Genomic DNA, 19,493 nt, shown 5'->3' on the forward strand with positions numbered 1-19,493 from the left:
ATATGAAACCATTCCGGCTCCCAACAAGAAAGGGAGGTGCAAATCTGAATGAACGTCAGAGAAGTTAGCAATAAGAAACGTCTCCCTCAACTCACCAAAAGGAAGCTGTGCTTGTCAGCAACCCACATGCCATGGCACTCCGAACAGGTCAGGAATAAGAGGAGAAGGAGAGATGATGACTTCATCAGAGGCAGCAAAAAAGAGAGGTATGACTGGAATGCCGGACAAGCCAGCAGCGCTGGAGAGAGATGGCAGGAGGCTGGGAACTGCCAGGTCCCTTCACCAGAACTGCAGTGGTGTGCTTTACGGAATGGAGACTTTAGAGGAAAATAAAACTTCACCAGATTGTCTGGATATAACAAAGAATAATAAAAGTTCATCAGAACCACAAGCTGACTGAAAAGATCCTGTATGCAATACTTGCAGGGGTCAAGCTCTCACCTGACCTTGGATTTTGATCCACCAATGAAGGTTTGCTCTGGTCACCTGATACTTCCCTGTTTTGCCCCATTGGTTTAGTGCTTGACATCTAAAACATGCCTCAGAGAATTCAGCAGGGTGGAGTTTCTGTGAAACTAGAGGGAACAGGAATTACCGGTCTTCTGCTCATGCAATTACACTTGGTGAATTAATTTGATTGCTTAATGAACTTAGGTGTTATTCTTCTAATTTCTGCATTATCTAATAACTCCTTACTTATAGACCAAACAGAGGAGAAGAGGAGGTGCATAGCAGCAGAAGTGATTTATTTAATATGGCTCACAGTAGCATTTCTGAATGTAAAACAATCCCTGGGGAGTAGACGTTTTTAGTGCCTGTGTGATTCAGAACACTCAAAGGAGGATGGAGAAAAATCTACATTTCAAACAGTTTTAGGTGGCCACAGAAGTCCAGGAGGAGAGATGTACCCTTAATCTGAATCTAAAAGGGCATTTAGAAGATGTTGTTAGAATACTGAAAGTTTTAAAAGGGGAATATCACCCTAGGAATAAACAAAGACACAGAATAATAAATAACTGAGTTCAGCCAACTTTCTCCTTCAAGGAACACGAATAATTTTGAATGGGCAGCAGAGACAAAAAAAGTATCTGAGTTCTAATGGATAAATATCAATTAAGAACCAGTGATGGATTACGAATGCACTTGTTAACACAATCTACCCCTGTCTAGTCTTCTGAAACTATATATTTTAGGACTGGAAATATAGATGCAAGGCCAGTTTCTTTGTTTGATTACCTAGAGAACTACCTATTGGAACATGTAAAACATTGCCCTAACAATTCCTTGGTAAGTTCTAGCTAATCCCTTACAGCAATATTATGACCATTATGCCACACAAAATTAGTTAAAAGTCAAACCTTATTTGGCAGTAAAACTGACTTTTAAATAAAAATGGCTGGGAAGCAAAAATTTAGGGCAGTTAATGATGCCCTCTAAAAATGAGACTTATCTAAAAGCAAAGCTAATGAGCAGGAAGAATGGAAATTCGCTTGGCTAATGCAAGCTTGTGTACAGCAGATCACCACCACTTTTTTCTATTAGAATAAAAGTATTTCTTTTCACATTGTAGATGTGGGATCATTACTTGCCTTTTGTGCTATACTCTGGCACAAAATTGTTAAACCATTAGAAGCTGTTTGTGTGCCTGTAGTTAATGCTATCCACAGTGATTACAGCAAACACTCACTTTCTTTTCGTTACCTATGTTTCCCTCACCAATGTCCAAAGTGTTACAGAAACACTACATTCAGCTTCACAGGGCGAATGCCTTCTCTTACTCAACGGTGCCCAGGCCAGAAGCACAAAAAGGAAGCTGCAGCACTACCAAGATCCATATGATCCCCTGCAGGTATCAGAATGGTGGCTGGGCCAGCTGTGTAAACTGAAGATCTTACCAGAACTAGCCGGAAAACAGAAAACAGTTCAAATTATTTCCCATCAGCAAAAAAATTATGAATACCGTCTCTCAAAGGAGGACTAAGATCCTCTAGGAGAAGAGCTTTTTCTTTTACTGGGTTAAATAATGATTTGAAATGACATTGACTTTTGCCATAGCACACTGTGCACTTTAATGGATCTCATATCATCTCTGTGTCAGGTTCCAGGACACGACGTAGTATTTAATACTCCTCATACTGCTGAGGAAGTGCTATTAATGGCTTTTGAATCTAGTACTGAAAAAAGCAGTGCTGTTTTTCTGTGTATTTGATATGCATCTATTCCTCTGTTTTCTCTAATATGACCAGTAAGATAATTGAGCTCTTTCACCAGCAGCATGCAGAGGTGTTTTTTGTTGCATGTAAGCAGAAATGGGACTTATTCACCTTATTTCTTGTCCTTCGATGGGCTTTGGTTGCCCAGTTTTGATAGCCTGTTCTTTTCTAGCAAGGTCAGTTAGGCCCTTCCCCCTACAAAGCAGGAATTAGCTGTTTTCCTGTTATCACCCAGCAGTGGAGTAAAGGGAATGTGGCTCTGATGCAGAAGAAATCCAGCTGCCTCACTAGAGGGAGCTGAAGCCTCTTTCCTAACCCACACAAAAACAGGCAGTGACAGAGCAAGAGCTCAAAGGATATCTGCACTGCATGAAAGAAATCCGGCTGTGAGAAAGACATTACTGACGTGGGATTTCCTTCTGGTGTTGTTTATCTGTTGGTTTAGTTGATGTTCAGTGCCACTTACAGTTCAGAGGATTCGTCCTGTTCTTCTGTATGATCCTTCATATCTTTCAGTTTCGGGTAGGACCATTTCCTGTACAACCAGCCACTGCTGGATGGGAACTGTGCCTCTGTTGAGACCAGATAACATCGGTCCCCTCATGCCAGTTAACATGATCATTACAGATGCTGGCCCTGTCCAAGCAGTGCCTTCCTTCTTGTAGTTGACTGATGGTCATTTAGGGCCCAATTTTGCTCTCATGGCAATTGATGGGAAACATATTCCTTACCTCTGAGGAAAGCTTAAACATATTTGCCCAGGAGGGCAAAAAGGAAAGGAGAGAAGAAAATAGGACAGATGGAAAAACAGGAACGGGAAGCCTAGATAATCTCAGCAAGAGGAGTCAGAAAATACACACACTAATTCTCTGTAGAACAAAACTGAATAAACAGATCCACATCCTAAAGAAAGACATAGCTGCAGGTCCCTAGACCTCGTGCCAGAGTGGTGACAGGGAGAAAAATATATGGCATCCAGAAAATTAACCCCCCTTTTAAAAAATAAATAGCAATTTGTGCTGATTGAGCAGCCTTCATTACAAACTCCATTTTTATTCTGTCTTCTATTTTTAATTAGAGAGAGAGAGAGAGAGAGAGATATTTGGGTATTTCTTTTCTTTATTTATCAGTCTCCAATATAAAATATGTATGACATTTATCTTTCTCTGGTGTGATGTCTAGAGAACAAATTCATCTTTGCTAACGGCATATCATTAGGAGCCTTTTCTCCAGTGTAGAATTGAAATCAAGCACAGACTTTAAAAATACATCAGAACAAGATGAAATTCTAGCCTGTTTGGGGACCAGATAGGGGAGACTGCTACCACCCTGGCTGGACTGGAAAGGATGATAAAGTGAAGTAGAACATCAGTTTCCTCCTATGTGATGATAAAGACAAGCAACACAGAGTTTGGAGAACAAGAAGTCAGCTCTGGGGAGATTTAAATTAGTTTCATCCATCATGCTTAACATTTCTGTGAAGATTCAAAACTTACCACGCTGCTTTCTTGCAATACTTAATCAGCATGGCTGCCTATTCACAAACGCAATCCAAGACAATGGAGAAACTTTCATACTCTGTAATCTGTGTCTGCAAACGCACACTGCCGTTATAAACCATGCTGCCTCCATACACCATCTGGGACAAGGCATCATGATTATAAACCTCTTCCGCTCGAGGCTAGCAGGAGCCCCAGCAAGGTGAAGCCTGCTGCCTCTGCAGACTGGTGGGCCATACACAAGGTGGCTGACAGCTCGCAGGAGCAGGGGACCCTATACACCTGTGAGAAGGGCAGCGGGGCGAAAGCTCACACAGCCTTTAGCTAACCTTAGCTAAAGCAGTCTCACTGCTTCTGCTAAAGCAGAATCACTGTAGCAGACTGTCTCTTCTGTCCATGTGCAGCAGTATCTCCCTCAGTGACACAGGTCCTGCAAGGCTTCCCACTTCATTACAACATTTGGGATTGGTACGATGGCCATCTTTGCCTCCAGTTTCAGAGAGAGAACTAAAGAGTATAGGGGCACATAGACATCTAAAACAGATAATGTAGGAAGACAGAGGTGGACATTACTTTTTTTCCCAATTCTCCTTTTATTTCATTACAAGTTTTAGTTAGAAGTTCGAATTTGTTCTCATTTTAGCTTCCCCCTAGTTCCTACTTGTTGTTAAAACCAGGTGCTACCCTGTCCCTGCAACTAGCCACGATCCTAACCTCTCCGAGCTCACTGCTTTTCTTCAAAATCCTTTTGTAATTGATTTTCCCATCTGCTGTAGGCCTATTCAGCTCAAGTTCCACAGTAGAAACCCCAATGACACAGGAGATACAAATCCAGATTGCAGCCATGCTCCTTGTCTCTCTTCTGTGAGGTTTTGTTTCATTAGTAAGGTGTTCTTTTGTTTGTTTTGTTTTGTTTTGTTTTGTTTTAAGATAGCTGACTTGGAGAGATGAACTACAGACCAGGTCAGGACAGTTTACTTTGTGCCTGATGTAATACCGTAACACCAAAGAAACCTTTGCACAGTTTAATTACTAACCTATTCTTTCCAGTTGTGCTCCCTGGCTGCTGTAACAGATTTGTACTGGTAAAATGCAAATAAAATAAATAAATACTTAAATAAATAAATAAATAAATAAATAATAAATAAATAAATAAAATAAATAAATACTTAAGCATGATTCATTAGAGATTTGATTTTCTTCAGCAAAGAAACAGATGTTCTATTGATGGCACTTCATTAGAGCGAAAAATGGGGTCACATACGTATCTCTATTCACATCCATCTGCATAATAGATCAAATACTAAGATTTGAAATTCACATAGTATACGCAGCTCTGACATCAGCCTGAAAGATTCTTAATGCCTAGAGCCAATTAATCCAAGTTAAATTACTTTAACATTTAAGAAACTTTGATATTGTTCAAGAAAATAGAAGGTTGGGATTTAACACCAGTCATTTAGGATGCAGTTGATTAGAAAAACCTAGAGAAGAATAACAGATTTTACCTAACTGTACACTATTAATGTTTAGTAGCTGCTGGACTAAATGTAGTAAATGTAGTAAACTAGATGTTTACAACATGTCAGTTCACCTGGTGAACTGACTTAAAGACAGAGTTAAAAAGCAGCAGTGACAAAAAAGTAGGAAAATACAGTTCTTCCTCCAGTTATGGTTATCACTTATGAAAGAAGTTAGAATATTTTTTTGTTTTTCCAAGTGTTTATGCACGAGGCATAAGAGGTCCCCTACACAAAAGAAATAACTCTCCTTCATTTTTAATTTGCATTAGAGATAAAAGGTAATGCTTATAAAAAGAGTGTCATCTTCTCTGCCTGCCTAATTTAGCACATAGGGGTTTTGTTTTTTTTTTAGCAGTGAGTGCTTATACATATATTCTGCGTACATTGGATGTGGGAGTGTATACACACACATGCATTTCCAGAGAAAGTGTGTATGCAATATATACGTACTCTATCTATGTGTACACGCCCACAGTGTTGCCGAAGCTGCTTCCTGTTTTTACTACTGTTAGCCAAACATCCTTCTTTTAGGCCTTCAGAACTCCTATCAATTTTTTACATTCCAGAATTTCTAATTTATTATGACTGATACTGACACTTGCCTTTTAAAAATATTTATGCTCCTCTCACACATACATGCTCTGAAAACACACTTGTAGGTGTCAGCTTTAAAAGCCCACTTTTTAGAGCTTTCAAGCAAACATAACTAGTGCCAATGAAAGAGGCAAGAAAGAAAATATAAACAAGCAGTCATGTTTTCACATTTCATACAAATAATAGCATGCATGCCACAAACGGACATACAGAAAGCACCATTCAAAATACTGATCCTTTATCCAACTAACCTACAGTAATTGTCCACTTTCATGATTATGGTGCCATGTTTTTTTTATAAGTGATATACCCTCTTTACCTTCAAAGAGAAATGTGTAGTAGATTATAACAAGGGATCTAGCAGGACTACTTTCACCGGTGCATTTCTCATCCTATTTTTAGGACATGACACTGACGTGTGCATGTTCCATCCTAAAAAATCTGGAGAGTATATTTAGGGATTGCTTCCTTTACCTCTGAACTGCAGTTATTCTGGGGAGATATATGATAGCTGTTTAATAACACACTGCAACACTGCAGAACAATCCAGCACATATAGTGAACAACATTCACTCCTCCTGGGGGAGATCAATGCACCATTCCATTCTTGCAAATCTTCTCTTGGTGTTCACCGGAAAATCAGCTGGTCCTAGAAGTAAAGTCATTTAAATGAACAATAAATGTTCTCACTTTAGACCCCTAGATGGGAACAAATTTTGATCTGGCTGTGGTATTTAAAGGTAGTAACTGTTAACCTTTGACTACTAAAAACGCAAAGGGAAAATATCTTTCATTTAAAACTTGCTCATTTGGTTACCAAGGACACTGCTTAATCATGAAGGATGACTGTTACCTGTTACTATGGTAACCAAGAACCTTAAGAAGCATCCTGTAATTTAACTCCAGATGCCAAAATTTACAGCAGTCCATCTATTGCTACATTTGGATACTTTAGAACAAGACCAGGCTTGATCTCCAACGCTGCAAGAAATTCACTGATGCAGAAGTGCTGTAAGAAATCAAAAGTGTGAGCACACAAGAACAAAAGAAACTTGTACTTCAAACAAATTGGTTTCTTCAAAAAGAGAGATTAAGTGCTCAACATTTGAGGATTCCTTTTTTAGTATAAATGTTAATGAAGCAAAACTTTGGCTTTCTTTACTCTTGTCGATGTTTCTCAAAGGCTATACAATTATTATAGGGCATGTTTTTCTCCAAAGTGAATGCTTCAACACTCACCTTAAAGCAAACTTCTAAAGTAATGCAGAGTACCTACTATTCATAAATGAACCTCCAATAATAGATCGGAACTTCCAGCCTTGCTCTCAAAAACAACCCTACAATAAAACCATGCCCCCGTCATGCAAGGGAGGAGCAACTGACAGAACAAGATTTCAGGTTCAGGCATCCAGTGCGTTGTTCTAGACAGCCTTTTAAAGTATTTCTGCTTATTCAAAAAAGCATACTTGGCCAGCATTGTTCATCACCAAAAGGCTTTACTTTTTGTACCACAAAAGAAATCTCAGTCAGAAGCTTTATCTCCTGTAGGCCTGGGGTCATGAGCTTTCCAGAAATTAACTGTGCAGAGTACTGTTTATTGACCCTCCCTGTTCTATATCAGGCACGAATTCAGTTTTTAAAAAGTCATCAGCTTTTACGTTTGATGATTTTCAAAGGGGCCTGAGAAAACTTAGTTTAAGCCTGACCTTAAGGCTCTACAAACCAATGAAATGGGTACGGAAGTTCTGTGTTTTGTTGACTTTTTTTAATATACACACATACAAACTCACAAGCAATTAAAATCTAAACTTAAAATATTCCCTGCAGTATTTAAAAGGAAAGCAAACTATGCTAGGCTAGCATCTAAGATCAAAAAAGCAAAAATGATAATGACAAAATATGGGAACTGACCCATCCAGTTCGCTGTTTCTGTTGAGACCAGAGCAAATTAAAGGATTATAGAGTGTCTTCAGTGCAGTAACTTAAGGGATTAGTGGCACAATGAAAGGCCTCCAAGGGAAATACAGGTTTAAAAGCTTTAAAAGGCAGCTCTGTGTCTAAATTGCTTGGACTGCCCAAAGGGGACAAGCTTACTCTAATATCTAAGAGATCATGAAACAGCTGCCAAAACCCCTCCAAACATGCTTTTGGAAGCAATTATTTGTTGGACTCAGATCAGGACTTTTAACCTGTTTCTCATTTTTTACCTATGCCTTTTGGATAAAAACATACTCTGCATTTCTTGGGAGCAACTCTGCTACTCATTTCCTTCCCAGAGTAATCAGCCCCTCTTAGCAACATTGTTAGGGGAAAGCGAGTTTAGGACCAGAAGGAAAGGACTTAATGCAGGGAAATAAGCAAAAGATGAGCAAAAAAGACAGCAATCAGTCTTCAAGTTGCCTGAAATACTGCATAAGAATGCTGATAGTTTAAGAAAATCTGTGGTGCAGTCTGCATCTAGGAGTATATTATTCTTAAGATAATGGTACGGAGTCAGTTATTCCCACTGTCAGCCTCACTGAGCGATCCGCTGCCTGCAAGTCTGATGTCTTCTGCTGCACTGACAGAATTCTCAAAGTTCTGTCACAGCACTCAAAGGGCTATGCCTTCGGTAGTTACTCCTAAGCAGCATTGGCAACTCTCACGATTTTTTTATTCAAGACTGTTGCTATATTTAATTACCTCTTAAAGATGCAGCTTCTTGGATCATGGGATTTGCAGCTACGGCTGCCATATCACCGCTGCGTATGGGACTGGGGTCAAGATTTTAGAGAAAGATCATATGAGTCAAAACTCACGAGTTCTACTCCTGTCTCGGGGCAAAATGCCAGGCTCAGAGAAGAATACAGAGTTATCGGAGTTTATGCCATCACTGACCACGCTTGGGACTTCCTGATGGTTAATTATTCCCCAGACATCCTGCTGGTTAGAGGAGAATACATCTGCTTAAGACTTTTTTGCATGTCCATAAAGTATTTGCAATTCTTATAAAACATGCTAAAAAAAAATTAAAAAACTGTTATAAGACAGAGTTTTGATTACATGTGAAGATATTCAGAAGAGGTTTACTGTTTTGGGATAGTGCCACAAACACCACAATGGACGTGTAATCCACACTGAGGGCGTCAGCAGACACATACTCCTTCCTAGTTGACCCATTTAATCAAGGCTCTGGATTCTTTAGCCAAATCTGCTTCTTTTCTCGCTGCTAATCTGACTTGCAAACCTCACTATCCCTGCCTCAGCCCACACACACATCCACAGCAGCTGACACAGAATCAGGGTGCCTGTGCTGCCCTGCATGAACTTTCTCCCATATCCCAAGTAACTCCCTGAAGTTCTTCCATCTTCCTTTTCCCTCCCCTTTTTCCCCCCGCTACTATACAGTGTTTCACCATAAAAAGTCCACGTCCAGCAAGTTTTAAATCACCCCTCTGCAACTTTCCTCTTTAAATTTAACAGAAGTTACAACATATTGAGCAAAGAGCAAGCAAGCAGGAACATACAAAGGCCTCAAAACAGTGAGATCTTGCCAGTAAGAGAGGTGAAACGTAAGTAAAGAGAACTGAAGCGTTAACTCAGCCTATCAAAAGCAAGTAAAATGATTGGTTGCAAAAAACCCAAATGTCCTCCGAAAACTCCTCCATAGCTTATCAACATTACAAGTTGAGCACAATTTTATGCTTTAACTGCCCTGTGGCTTCAGACAGTAAGTGGCAGCACTGACATATTGTGTGCAGGGGGTTACACACAACATGACTGATCAGGAAGTCAGTGTTTTTGGAAGTACAGGCTACTGCTTCCGCTGCTAATGAGACAAGATGCTATGGGATATTTGTAAACTTTGTTTACTACATGTGGTTTTCTAACCTACTATGCAAATAGCAGAAGGGCAAGTGCTCCTTGGAGATTCACTCTGGTGTTTACAATAGCTCCTGCTGGGAAATTCTTAGAACGTAGCTCGTTTTTAATCCAGCAGGAATTGATACACTTATGACAGAAAATATATGCTAAATTTTGATGTTTCTGCATTTCTGACATGCTTCTAAAGGAGATGTTGTACGTCAGTGTTGCATTCACCAGCATGGTCTGTAAAAGCATAAGAAGGTGCTCAAGGCATGCTAGACAGGGCCCAGGGATAGCAGCTGTAGAACACGAGGCTTATGTAGCATTGCCACTATGTTCCTCCTGGAGGATCCATCTAACCTTGGCTTTTATAGACAATAAATTCACTCTGAATATTTGTTTAGTAAAGGGATGTTTAGATTTCTGCATACATTGTTTTCATATCAAAATAATTCACAGGCAATAATTGCTCCATCATGCACCGTTTCCTAAATTATTAAATTGAATGTAGATTTTTATTGGACAATTAAGCATTGAACAAATACCGCAAAGTCTCAGTTGGAACACTAAAGCTAAAAATAGCAGTGTTGCCAGTGAATATTTCTTACAAACAGTACAGCTTAAAAAATTCTGCAGATCTTTCTATGGGCATCTGTCAGCCATGCTGTTAAAATTTCAATGAAACACCACAAGATAAAGAGTTCTGATAGAAAATGCCATAAAAGAGACTTGAAAAACAAAGCAAAGATCATGAAAAACTGCTGACCAGGAAGGTCTCCTTTTCCTGACATTTAAAAGACACCACTCCTGGAAGAAAAATATCACTAATGTTCATAACTGGACTCTCCACTCCCCTACTCCCAACCCCTAAATGAAAAAAAAGTGTTTATGTCATTTTTTTTTTTTGAAAAATAATAAGTATTTTAAGGCATGGGATTTGAACTCTTTAAAGAAATCTCGCTTACAGAAGACAAGCAAAGCACATTTGACATGTACTCCTTTGGGCTATCCAGAATATAACGCAATTCTATTTATTGGCTACTAAGGTGAGTAACTTAAAAGGGAAATTATCCCAACAAAATCTGGCAAATTAAAAACACAAATTAAGAATAATAAGACTGATTCTAAGTTTGAATATGATTTTAGTCCTGCGTGACAATGGCCTGTGACTGAAAGATGGTCAAGCAACGCAGCCCTCACTGGAGTTTCAAGACACAGTCACTGACTTAGTCTAGCCTCAGATATTGGCCCCTGGAGATTACACCTCCCAGCAGGCAGTATTTGTACCCTTGCTACAAGGACTTTCTGTGGAAGTCAATATTAAGCATTATGTGCTGGGGTTTGGAAGAACTGCAAGAATGCACCTGTATTCAAAAATGGAGCAAATTTCAGCTCTCATTTTAGAGGTCTATTTTCATGAACACCTGCAGCATCTACACAAGCAGTCATCTGATTTTGGCCTACCAGGGCCAAAGTTGGTTGTTTACTAGAAATCTCAGCAAAACTACAAGAAGCCTCTTTCTCTATCATGGATTCGATAGATATCTTGAAAAATCAAGGCAATCCAGCAACCCTGCTTATCACTGCTTTGGAGTGTAAAAGAACAAAGCAGGCAGATTGATCTGTAGTCAATCATCTTTCTGTCTGGATTTGGCTTCCTACTGGCCATACCTCATTCAGTATCACTGGTAAGCCCAGAAAGATGGGCTGAAAAGGCAAAATCATTCCTTGTCTTGTCAAATTTGGTAGGATATGAGTCAGAGGACAACAGTGAAACAGGAATTTAGTCAGATTTCTGTCTGCCAAAATAAATGTATGCAACACTTAGGCACATTTGTATTTGCCAGGGTAACACTATGTATTTCAAACTCCTATACCCTCATATAGAATCAGTTTCTTTTAATAAAAAAAATCATGTTCTTCAGTCACAGAGGCCATTAAAAAGCTGCTAAATGTTTGTCAGAGACGTGGTCTCTTTCAACAAATTTGTCACATAAAATTCTAGATGTTGCGTTCATCTTTTTGATTACAATTCAGTGAAGGATGTGAGTGTGAAAGAGGAAGGTTACAGTAACGTATACTCTCTCTAGGCAGGTGTACAAATGGGGTTCTGATAGTGGTACTGTACTCAGAATGACTATTTAATTTGTTAAAAATAGGGACCACATGTCAAATTACTTATTTGATTATTTATTCATTTATTAGTTGATTATGATATTGTTCTTCTGAGACAGATAGATAAAGTCTGGCCAATACTGATCTATCAGTAAAGTTAGGTTCAGGTATGACACAGATATTCCGATTCCCAGACCTTGTCATAGCTACTACTATCTAAGCTAAACTTAATTTGTAGCCAAGTGTAGGCAAAAGACATACACCAAAAGACACACGATTTCAACAATCTGAAAGGCCTGCAATTAAGTACAATTCAAGGAAAAACTAAATGTAGGTCATGAAAAGAACTAAATATTGTTTATACATTTTATGTGAATTATTTATTTACAGAGCCCTGGATCAGGCCTAATGATAGAGCTTAGTGGGAATTTTCAGTAAGCATAAAATTTCTAATCAAAATGAGAGCAATATCCCTCCACCCCACAACATGTAATAAAATAGTGTCTAGGGCACTGCCCTGAGCTATAGGAAGGAGTCCCACAGAGGTGGAAAGGGAGAAGTTCCACATGGCATTTCTTGTTGTAGATCACTTCTTGTTAACATGCTGCAAAATAAATTTTCAGCCAGGAAAGTTTAGAGAAAAATGTATGGAATTTCAGTTCGCTTTAGATATAATAACATTTCCTTTGATGTTATGTCATTCTGTTACATGCTGGGACAGCTTTCAAGTCTCTGCTCTGCTTCTCTCAAGCGTCTTAACTGCTAAGGTACTGGCTATTTGGGTATAAGTTGATCTCTCACATGTCACTTAAAAGGTTTTGATTTCATCAAACAGAGAGAGAGAGAGAGTCTAAATTCTAGCAGTTTTCAAGATGGTATGTATGTGTTTTTGAATAGCCTGTGCTGAGAAAAACCAAAGAGTCTGACCTTAGCCTCCAAGCTCTCAGTGCTTGGTGTATTAAAATACTGGGCTTTGCAGAAGATCAGTCAGTCTTCTCTCCACAGTGGCCATCAAAGGAAAAGAAGAAGAAAGCCTATTTAATAAAAATGCTTTTTGTGGAATGCCTTGAAAAGCATTTGTGATAAACAGAACTTGAAGAAGACATTTATGTCCAGGGAGCTGACACAGGCAGCAGTATTAAGAACACTAAACTTCCAAGATCAGGAGCTCAAAACGTTCTAAAATTCCTAAAGCTTTGAAACCAACTGACTGCCTACAGAGTTTTACAGAAGAAAGAGCTGAAGCCAAAGATGTGTTTGGTTCAAATCACTATTTCCAACTCTTCTTAGTAAGAATTTACACAGCCTGCAGCCTCAGTCCCACTGAGAAAAATGGGTGACAGGAGGTTGTTTTAGAAGAGCTGGTTAATCATGGGCAAATAATCATTTATATCAAATGAGAACAATAAGGGATGTAGAACTTTCCTCTTTCCATGGCACCTCCTTTTTGTAGAATACACTAATATGCTGTAAAATATATTTCAGTTAGGAAAACATGAGAGAAAAATGCATGAAGTTTCTACATGGTTTAGCTACAAAGGAAGCTTGCCTGTATCTGTGCCATTCCGTTGCACATTGGGACAAAAAATGTTATTACTAGAAAGCAAAACATGTCAAAGGGTACAATTTTTAATTAAATGATACAGTAATTAACCAATCTACTTGTCAATTATATTAAAAAATTGTACTCAAAGAGTAATTTCTGAGATTTGGGAGCACATATACTATATCCTTCATGACTAATAAGGCAGTTGAATCCTGGCATTAAATGTAGGCTCAGATATATTTGTGAATGGAGCAACCATGAGTAGTTTCTATGAGAAAACTGAATTCTCAGAACCCTTGCCACTGACACCTGTTCCTTTATTATGGTCCTAATTAAACAAAAGCAGAGATGGTATGAAGGAAGCCAGAGACCAAAGTGCTTCACGCAGAAGCAGGTGCTTTTATTGAAAATTTTCCTTCTGCCCTCTCAGCCTCCCAAGAATCTTTCCCTGCATTAGCTGGATCACCTGGTAGCAACCATAATTACAGCCATGATTCCCCATATATTTACACACATCTCTAAGCTAAACAGATGGTCCAAGGAAGAGAGGGGAATTTCTGCAGGTTTTCTTTTTAGCTAACTAATGTACCTGCAGCGGGTTCCAAATCCCTGCGGTAAACAGAGCCAGGAGGTTTCAGACATTATCATCATTCTAACAAAGATGAACAGCCGGAGGATACCTGTCTCATTTATCCGCCATGAAATAGCACTAATTCAAGCACACTACAGATCCAGTCTCACAAGCATCCTGGTACTATGCCTTCCTATTCTGGTCTCATTCGCCTTCCCCATCCGTTTTACTGTTCTTCAACTATTCTAACCCTGGGCCTCTCAAAAGGACAGATTGCTGAACATACCAAAATATGTGATGAACTTGTTAAGAGCACTAGGGCGAATTGCAGAACTCTAAACTCCAAGAATAGAGAATACCATTGCATGGACTGTCAAAATACAGTCTCATCTGGGAAGCAGATTCTGAGCCATTCATATTTCTGGAGACAGGCCTAGTAAAAGCGAAACAAGTTAAAGTAAAAAGTAGCTAACAAGGCTTAAGTAGTGAGCACTAGCTTGACAGAAAGGCAAATAAAAATGCTAGTGTACTTCTAGAATATTCACCTCTGGGACTAGTTGAGAATGGGAATTCCTCAATCTGCAGGATAACAACCCTAATATACAGTATTCAAAATACTTAAAAGTAACTTTCTTCCAGGAGACAAACTGAATGGCAGAGTAGCTTGTCCTTGAGATATGGGTGGCAAACACTTCCATGAGACAAGTGGGGTTTGAGGCTGAGTTATCTGAGATTACTGCCAAGTGATTCAGAGCAAATGCAGAGAGGCAACAACCCTTCAGTGTAGCAGTGCTTTATGTGGGAGATGCATAGAGGATCAACTTAATGGGAGTCAGTGGAGCAACACTGAGGATATGCTTAGCTCAGGTGTAAAAGATAATGCTGCATTTTGTAAAAGGCTGGGCTCAGCAAGCATTCTTCTCAGCATACCTGAGAAGAAGACCTGTCTATTCTGAATCTCTGATAAAACATGCTATACTCCATCACGGTTTTAGCCCAGAAGTCATCCTTATCTGCTAAGAGAACCTGGGATCCAAAACACCATTCAGCCTGCAAAAGCTAGGGTTAATGCAAATTCCTTAAGGTAATTAAATAGAGCAAATACAGGAACCGCTCATTCTGGGAAAACACTGTTCCACAACCTGCCAACTCCTATTTTCAGCCAGCAGTCAGCTTTGTTATGACCCAACCTTACTAAAGGTAAGAGACTAAAGAGACATATGTTGCCTGAACAAGGGAAACGACACCCCAGACTTTAACCTCAGATATAGCCTATCCTAACCTGCTAGCGCCTATGCTCTCAGCAGTCACGTGCTATGCTGCAAGGGGACAGATGCTGGCACTGTATACACATAACTGTGAGAACAGAAGCAAAGTAGGTGCAACTCTTCAAGTGACAAGTGCAGTGCTTTTCAGCTTCCTCTTAGTCAGAAGGAAGAAGAGAGGTACTGCTGGTGGTACTGGGAGGCAGCACAGCAGCCAAATGATTAACTGGATCCTATCAAATTCATCTCTCAGCCTAATTCAGGACTACTCCTGGCACAGTGCTTAATCCAACCTAATCTGAACTGTTCCAAGCAACATAACTTCCACCTCTCTGGGAGAGTGGAATAATTTCACAAGTTAGATTCCTAACATCTTTGGAAAATTCAACCTGATTATCAGAAAATATTTTCTATTACATAATACCATACTCCTCCTTTCCTGGGACCAGGCTAAACAGTTATTCTCTGTCCTTTATCTTTATAGTCTTTGCAGAGGAGTTATTCTTTGCCGAGTCAAAATTAAGGATGCCATGTCAGGGCCCAGCCACAGTATCTTTTGCTGAAGTTGGTGGAAACTGCAAGAGATCACATGCTCTCCCATGTTATACTCTGCTGAAGGTGCATAAAAGCTGGCTGTCACAGCCAACAGATAAATGTCCTACAGATTTTTCCTCACGCTACATCAGATTGTCTGCATCTGGAGTCCCAACAAAAAGCAATACCCTATATTCCCTAGATACTTACATAGAAAACGCAGATTTTGTTCACTTTGCCTATCTAAAATACACCACAGCAGAGCTTTCCTGAGGGAGTGGTCATTTCTTTCTTTGTACTTCAGGAAGCTAGGCCAATTTCCCAAACTAGGTCTCAGCCATAATAGCCACCACCTATGACACCGATTCAGCTGTGCAAGCTATAATCCCCAGCATGGCTTTCAGGGTTTCTGCTCTGGCAGGCTGCACGCCATACCTATGAATGACAAATAGGCAGCGTTTGTATAGCTCATGGGAATGGGAGGCATGGCTAGCTGGCATTACCTTCCTTTCGGGGTTGAGAATGGGAAGTGGCAGAATATAAATATGTTTTTAAGCACCACCTTTTTCTCATTCAAACAGACTGACTGATATAGATGAAGTGGGCTGAAAGAGGTCCTTCAACTCACAGCAAAACAAGGCGTTACAGCTTTTTGAAACATGAGCCATGCTGGCAGCAGATGGCAGCAGCTGCATCTCATGCGTGCTCCACTGTCAGCTCCAGCATCAGGGATTTATCATCCAGGATTGAGGCAACACAGGCAACAGTGAATAATTCCAGATGGGAAGAAGGGGTGTTTTGCCAGCAGAGATCTCCTCCTCCCCAGTAAATGTGTAACAATTGGTTGGTCCTCAGCAAGTTCTCTGCCCAAAAGCATACTGCTCAAGTGATACACTTTGGAACAGCTCAACCTGCAGGTATCACTGCTCCTCCAGTAGGGCCACAGGCCTACCTAGGCACTGCAGAGATCTTGGCAAAGGGTCTAGAGAAACAGTACAAAGCTGCCAAAGGACAGCAAACACAGAGCTGGCAAACACAGAACTGGCAAAACAGACCATGGCTAATTGATGTGAAATAACTCCAATACTCATGAATTTATGGTAACCTCCCATTAAGGACATCTGATCTTTATGTATCTTAGATAGAGATAGCAAATGACACTGCAGATCAGTATTTGACAAGGTGACCCTCAGTTTCTGCCTTCATCCAGCCTTGTAGGTTTTCAAAATTAACATTAGGTCAACACCAAAGAGTCTAGAACCTCATTCTGATCTCTGCCCTCTGCACAGCTCCCATACCCCTTAAGTTTCATTTTCATTAACTTTCCAGTGGGACAAAACTATCATGAAAAATACTTCTGTTCTAGTCTAGCATTTTCTTTACTCTTTCCAGACTGGCAGCCAGGGCACTACAGTGACAGGTAGCGACTCCAGACTGACTCCTGCCACTGACCTACTGCACGACCTCGCTGTAAGGCACCACCATTCTGCCGCTTGCTTTCTGAATCTGTTACGAAAGCATGTAAAAACAAAGAAAAAATTCTTATCCAGGTTTGCAAATCCGTTCAAGATCTGCAGATGAGAAGAGCTAGAAGTAGTGCTGAGTATTATGATCCTTCTAGCAGGCAGAAATCCCAGAAACAAACTGTGGCAAACAAAATATAGAGAAATAGATCAACAGCAAGACGATTTCAGTTGGTTCAGATCCAATTTCTTACCAACATTAGGACTGATTTCCATTTCAATCAAATTTGCCTGCATATTCCTTGTGTTCGTGACAAATGATGACCATAAGTTCATACTCGGTTACTTTCAGAAACTAACACATTTCATTTGTCACAGTAACTGAAGTGACAGTAAAACATTTTGATTCTGAACAGTATACAAATAAACGGGGAAAAGGAGCTGTTACATGCTTCCGAGTCTACAAACACTTCTCCCTGACAGACAAAACAGAAAAAAAACATGGAAAGAAAAACACTGTCTGCTTAAAGGAAAAGATGAAGCCCAGGGCCTGATTTAGCTTCCTATTGTTTTCTCAGTTATGAGTCAAAATCCTGAAAAATGTACTAGATATCAGGAAAGGAAGAGAGGACATTGCACAATACTGGATTCCACTCTAAAATCTGCTGGGTACATTTGAATTAACTCTAGTAAGACAAATATAAGTCTGGATTTGAACAAGCACCCGATAGAGGATATGGTGTTGGGGTTGTGTTTTTGATTATGGCTTTTTATTCACACAATGACAAGAAAAATCTTTTAAATGAATGGCCTTGATTAATACCCACCAAAAAGTTCAAGATACCATAAATATGACTGGCTTATCACAAGGGAGGCCAAACACAACCCTCTCCCCTTTCTGAATAGGTACTCCAAGAGCAAAATGACGCAAAGATACCCACTTCTTTGACTGCTTTAATGATAGGCATAAGCACCAACAAACATTTATTTCACACGACAAGAGAAAGCCAGAATAGCTTAATTTTTAAAATGCAACTGGGTCAGTAGCTGCCACGAGCAGAATAAATGAGCTACATGAGTGACTATGCCCTAAGGAAACATTACCCTGTGGACCTAACTCCTGCAGCTTAGGACAAATAGGCCCTTTTAGAGCAGGATTTTTAAAAGCGCAAAGTGATTTGGGAATACAAGTCCCATAGGTTTTCACAATGCTCGAGAGCACTATCTCTGGGCTCTTTTGAAAATTCTATCCCTAAACTGTTCTCAGCTGCACAAGGTAGAAACCCCTGGTGATACTTAGCTCATGAAGACGAGCAAGTTCTAGCAATGCGCATATAGGTACCATCGTGTAATCAAGGATTTTCAAATCTCTATAATCATCAATTAGGCCTCCAAACATCCCAGTAAGCTAGAGAAGTACTGTTCCCTTAATTATACCAATAAAAAAAAAAAAAGAGCTATGGATAACTCAAAAGACCAATTTAATTAAAGTTACACAACATGTTAAAACTTGGTGCTTGGGAAGAGCACCCAAGCCTGTACTCCCATAGCTAAGCTCTTAAAACTAAACAGTTCTCCCTCCCCTTACATGACTGCAGCACAGCACAAGCAACCGACTTTTGTAAAGCTCAATGCACACTTCACAGGGAGCAGGTACACTCATGAATATTTGCACGGGTCATTATTATCTACAGTCACCGAGCTACCTGTAAGCAACAGAACGTACGTCTTTGCACTGTCAATTAAACAGAACCGTTGTTGCAATTACCCCTACTAAGCGGCCTGTTCCGGCTCCGGGATCTGCTTCGCTGTCTCTGAAGTCGTGACCTCCGGAGCAGTCGATAGTAGTAAGACGGTCTCCCAGAACTTTTCCTGCTGTTCATTGACATTTTTGTATCTATTTTACACATACACACATGCAGGCACAGGTTCACTCTCCCCCTCTGGCAAAGTAGCAACAGTTCCAGCGTTTAATTAACAGGAGGTTGGTTCTTTGGAGTGGAAAGGGGGAGTGGGGAAGAGGAATTCTTCACTTTATACATTTAAAAAGAAAAACAACAGCAAGAAGAAAACAAAAAAAAGAGAGAGGAAAAAAAAAAAGAACGCAGCACCACGAGTACATGTCTCAGCAGAGGGAGGACTTGCAGCGAGCAAGATAAACTGTACTAACAATTCCTGCCCCCAAAAAGATAAGCCTGCTGGAGTTGGAATAGGAAGCCAGAGTTGGCCTGGGCTCTTGAAAAAACGAAGGAAAGGCTGGAAGAAATCCTGGACTGGATCATCTCCACTGGACAGCAACATCTGATCAAAGCGTACCGGCAAAG

The 19,493-nt window shown here is 40.0% G+C and overlaps 1 protein-coding gene across 12 annotated transcripts in view; it reads right to left on the reverse strand.

Moving 5' to 3' along the window:
- Positions 1–19,493, reverse strand: part of DAB2IP (DAB2 interacting protein) — a 267,258-nt gene that overhangs the window by 162,347 nt on the left and 85,418 nt on the right. For 6 of the 12 annotated variants that reach the window (XR_011135661.1, XM_068915269.1, XM_068915265.1 and 3 more), the window contains exon 1: positions 18,938–19,399. The exons of 3 other annotated variants lie outside the window; for them this stretch is intronic. Coding sequence is in view for 5 of the 9 variants with exons in the window: in XM_068915269.1 (XP_068771370.1) it covers positions 18,938–19,079 (142 nt within the window). In the remaining 4 variants the exon portion in view is untranslated. Of the gene's footprint in view, positions 1–95; positions 419–18,895; positions 19,400–19,493 lie in introns of those variants that run through there. 3 more of the 12 variants (XM_068915275.1, XM_068915270.1, XM_068915274.1) reach the window with 2 other exon arrangements.

Source organism: Struthio camelus, chromosome 20 (assembly GCF_040807025.1).
Source record: "Struthio camelus isolate bStrCam1 chromosome 20, bStrCam1.hap1, whole genome shotgun sequence".
In the NCBI taxonomy this organism is placed as follows: Eukaryota; Metazoa; Chordata; class Aves; order Struthioniformes; family Struthionidae; genus Struthio; species Struthio camelus.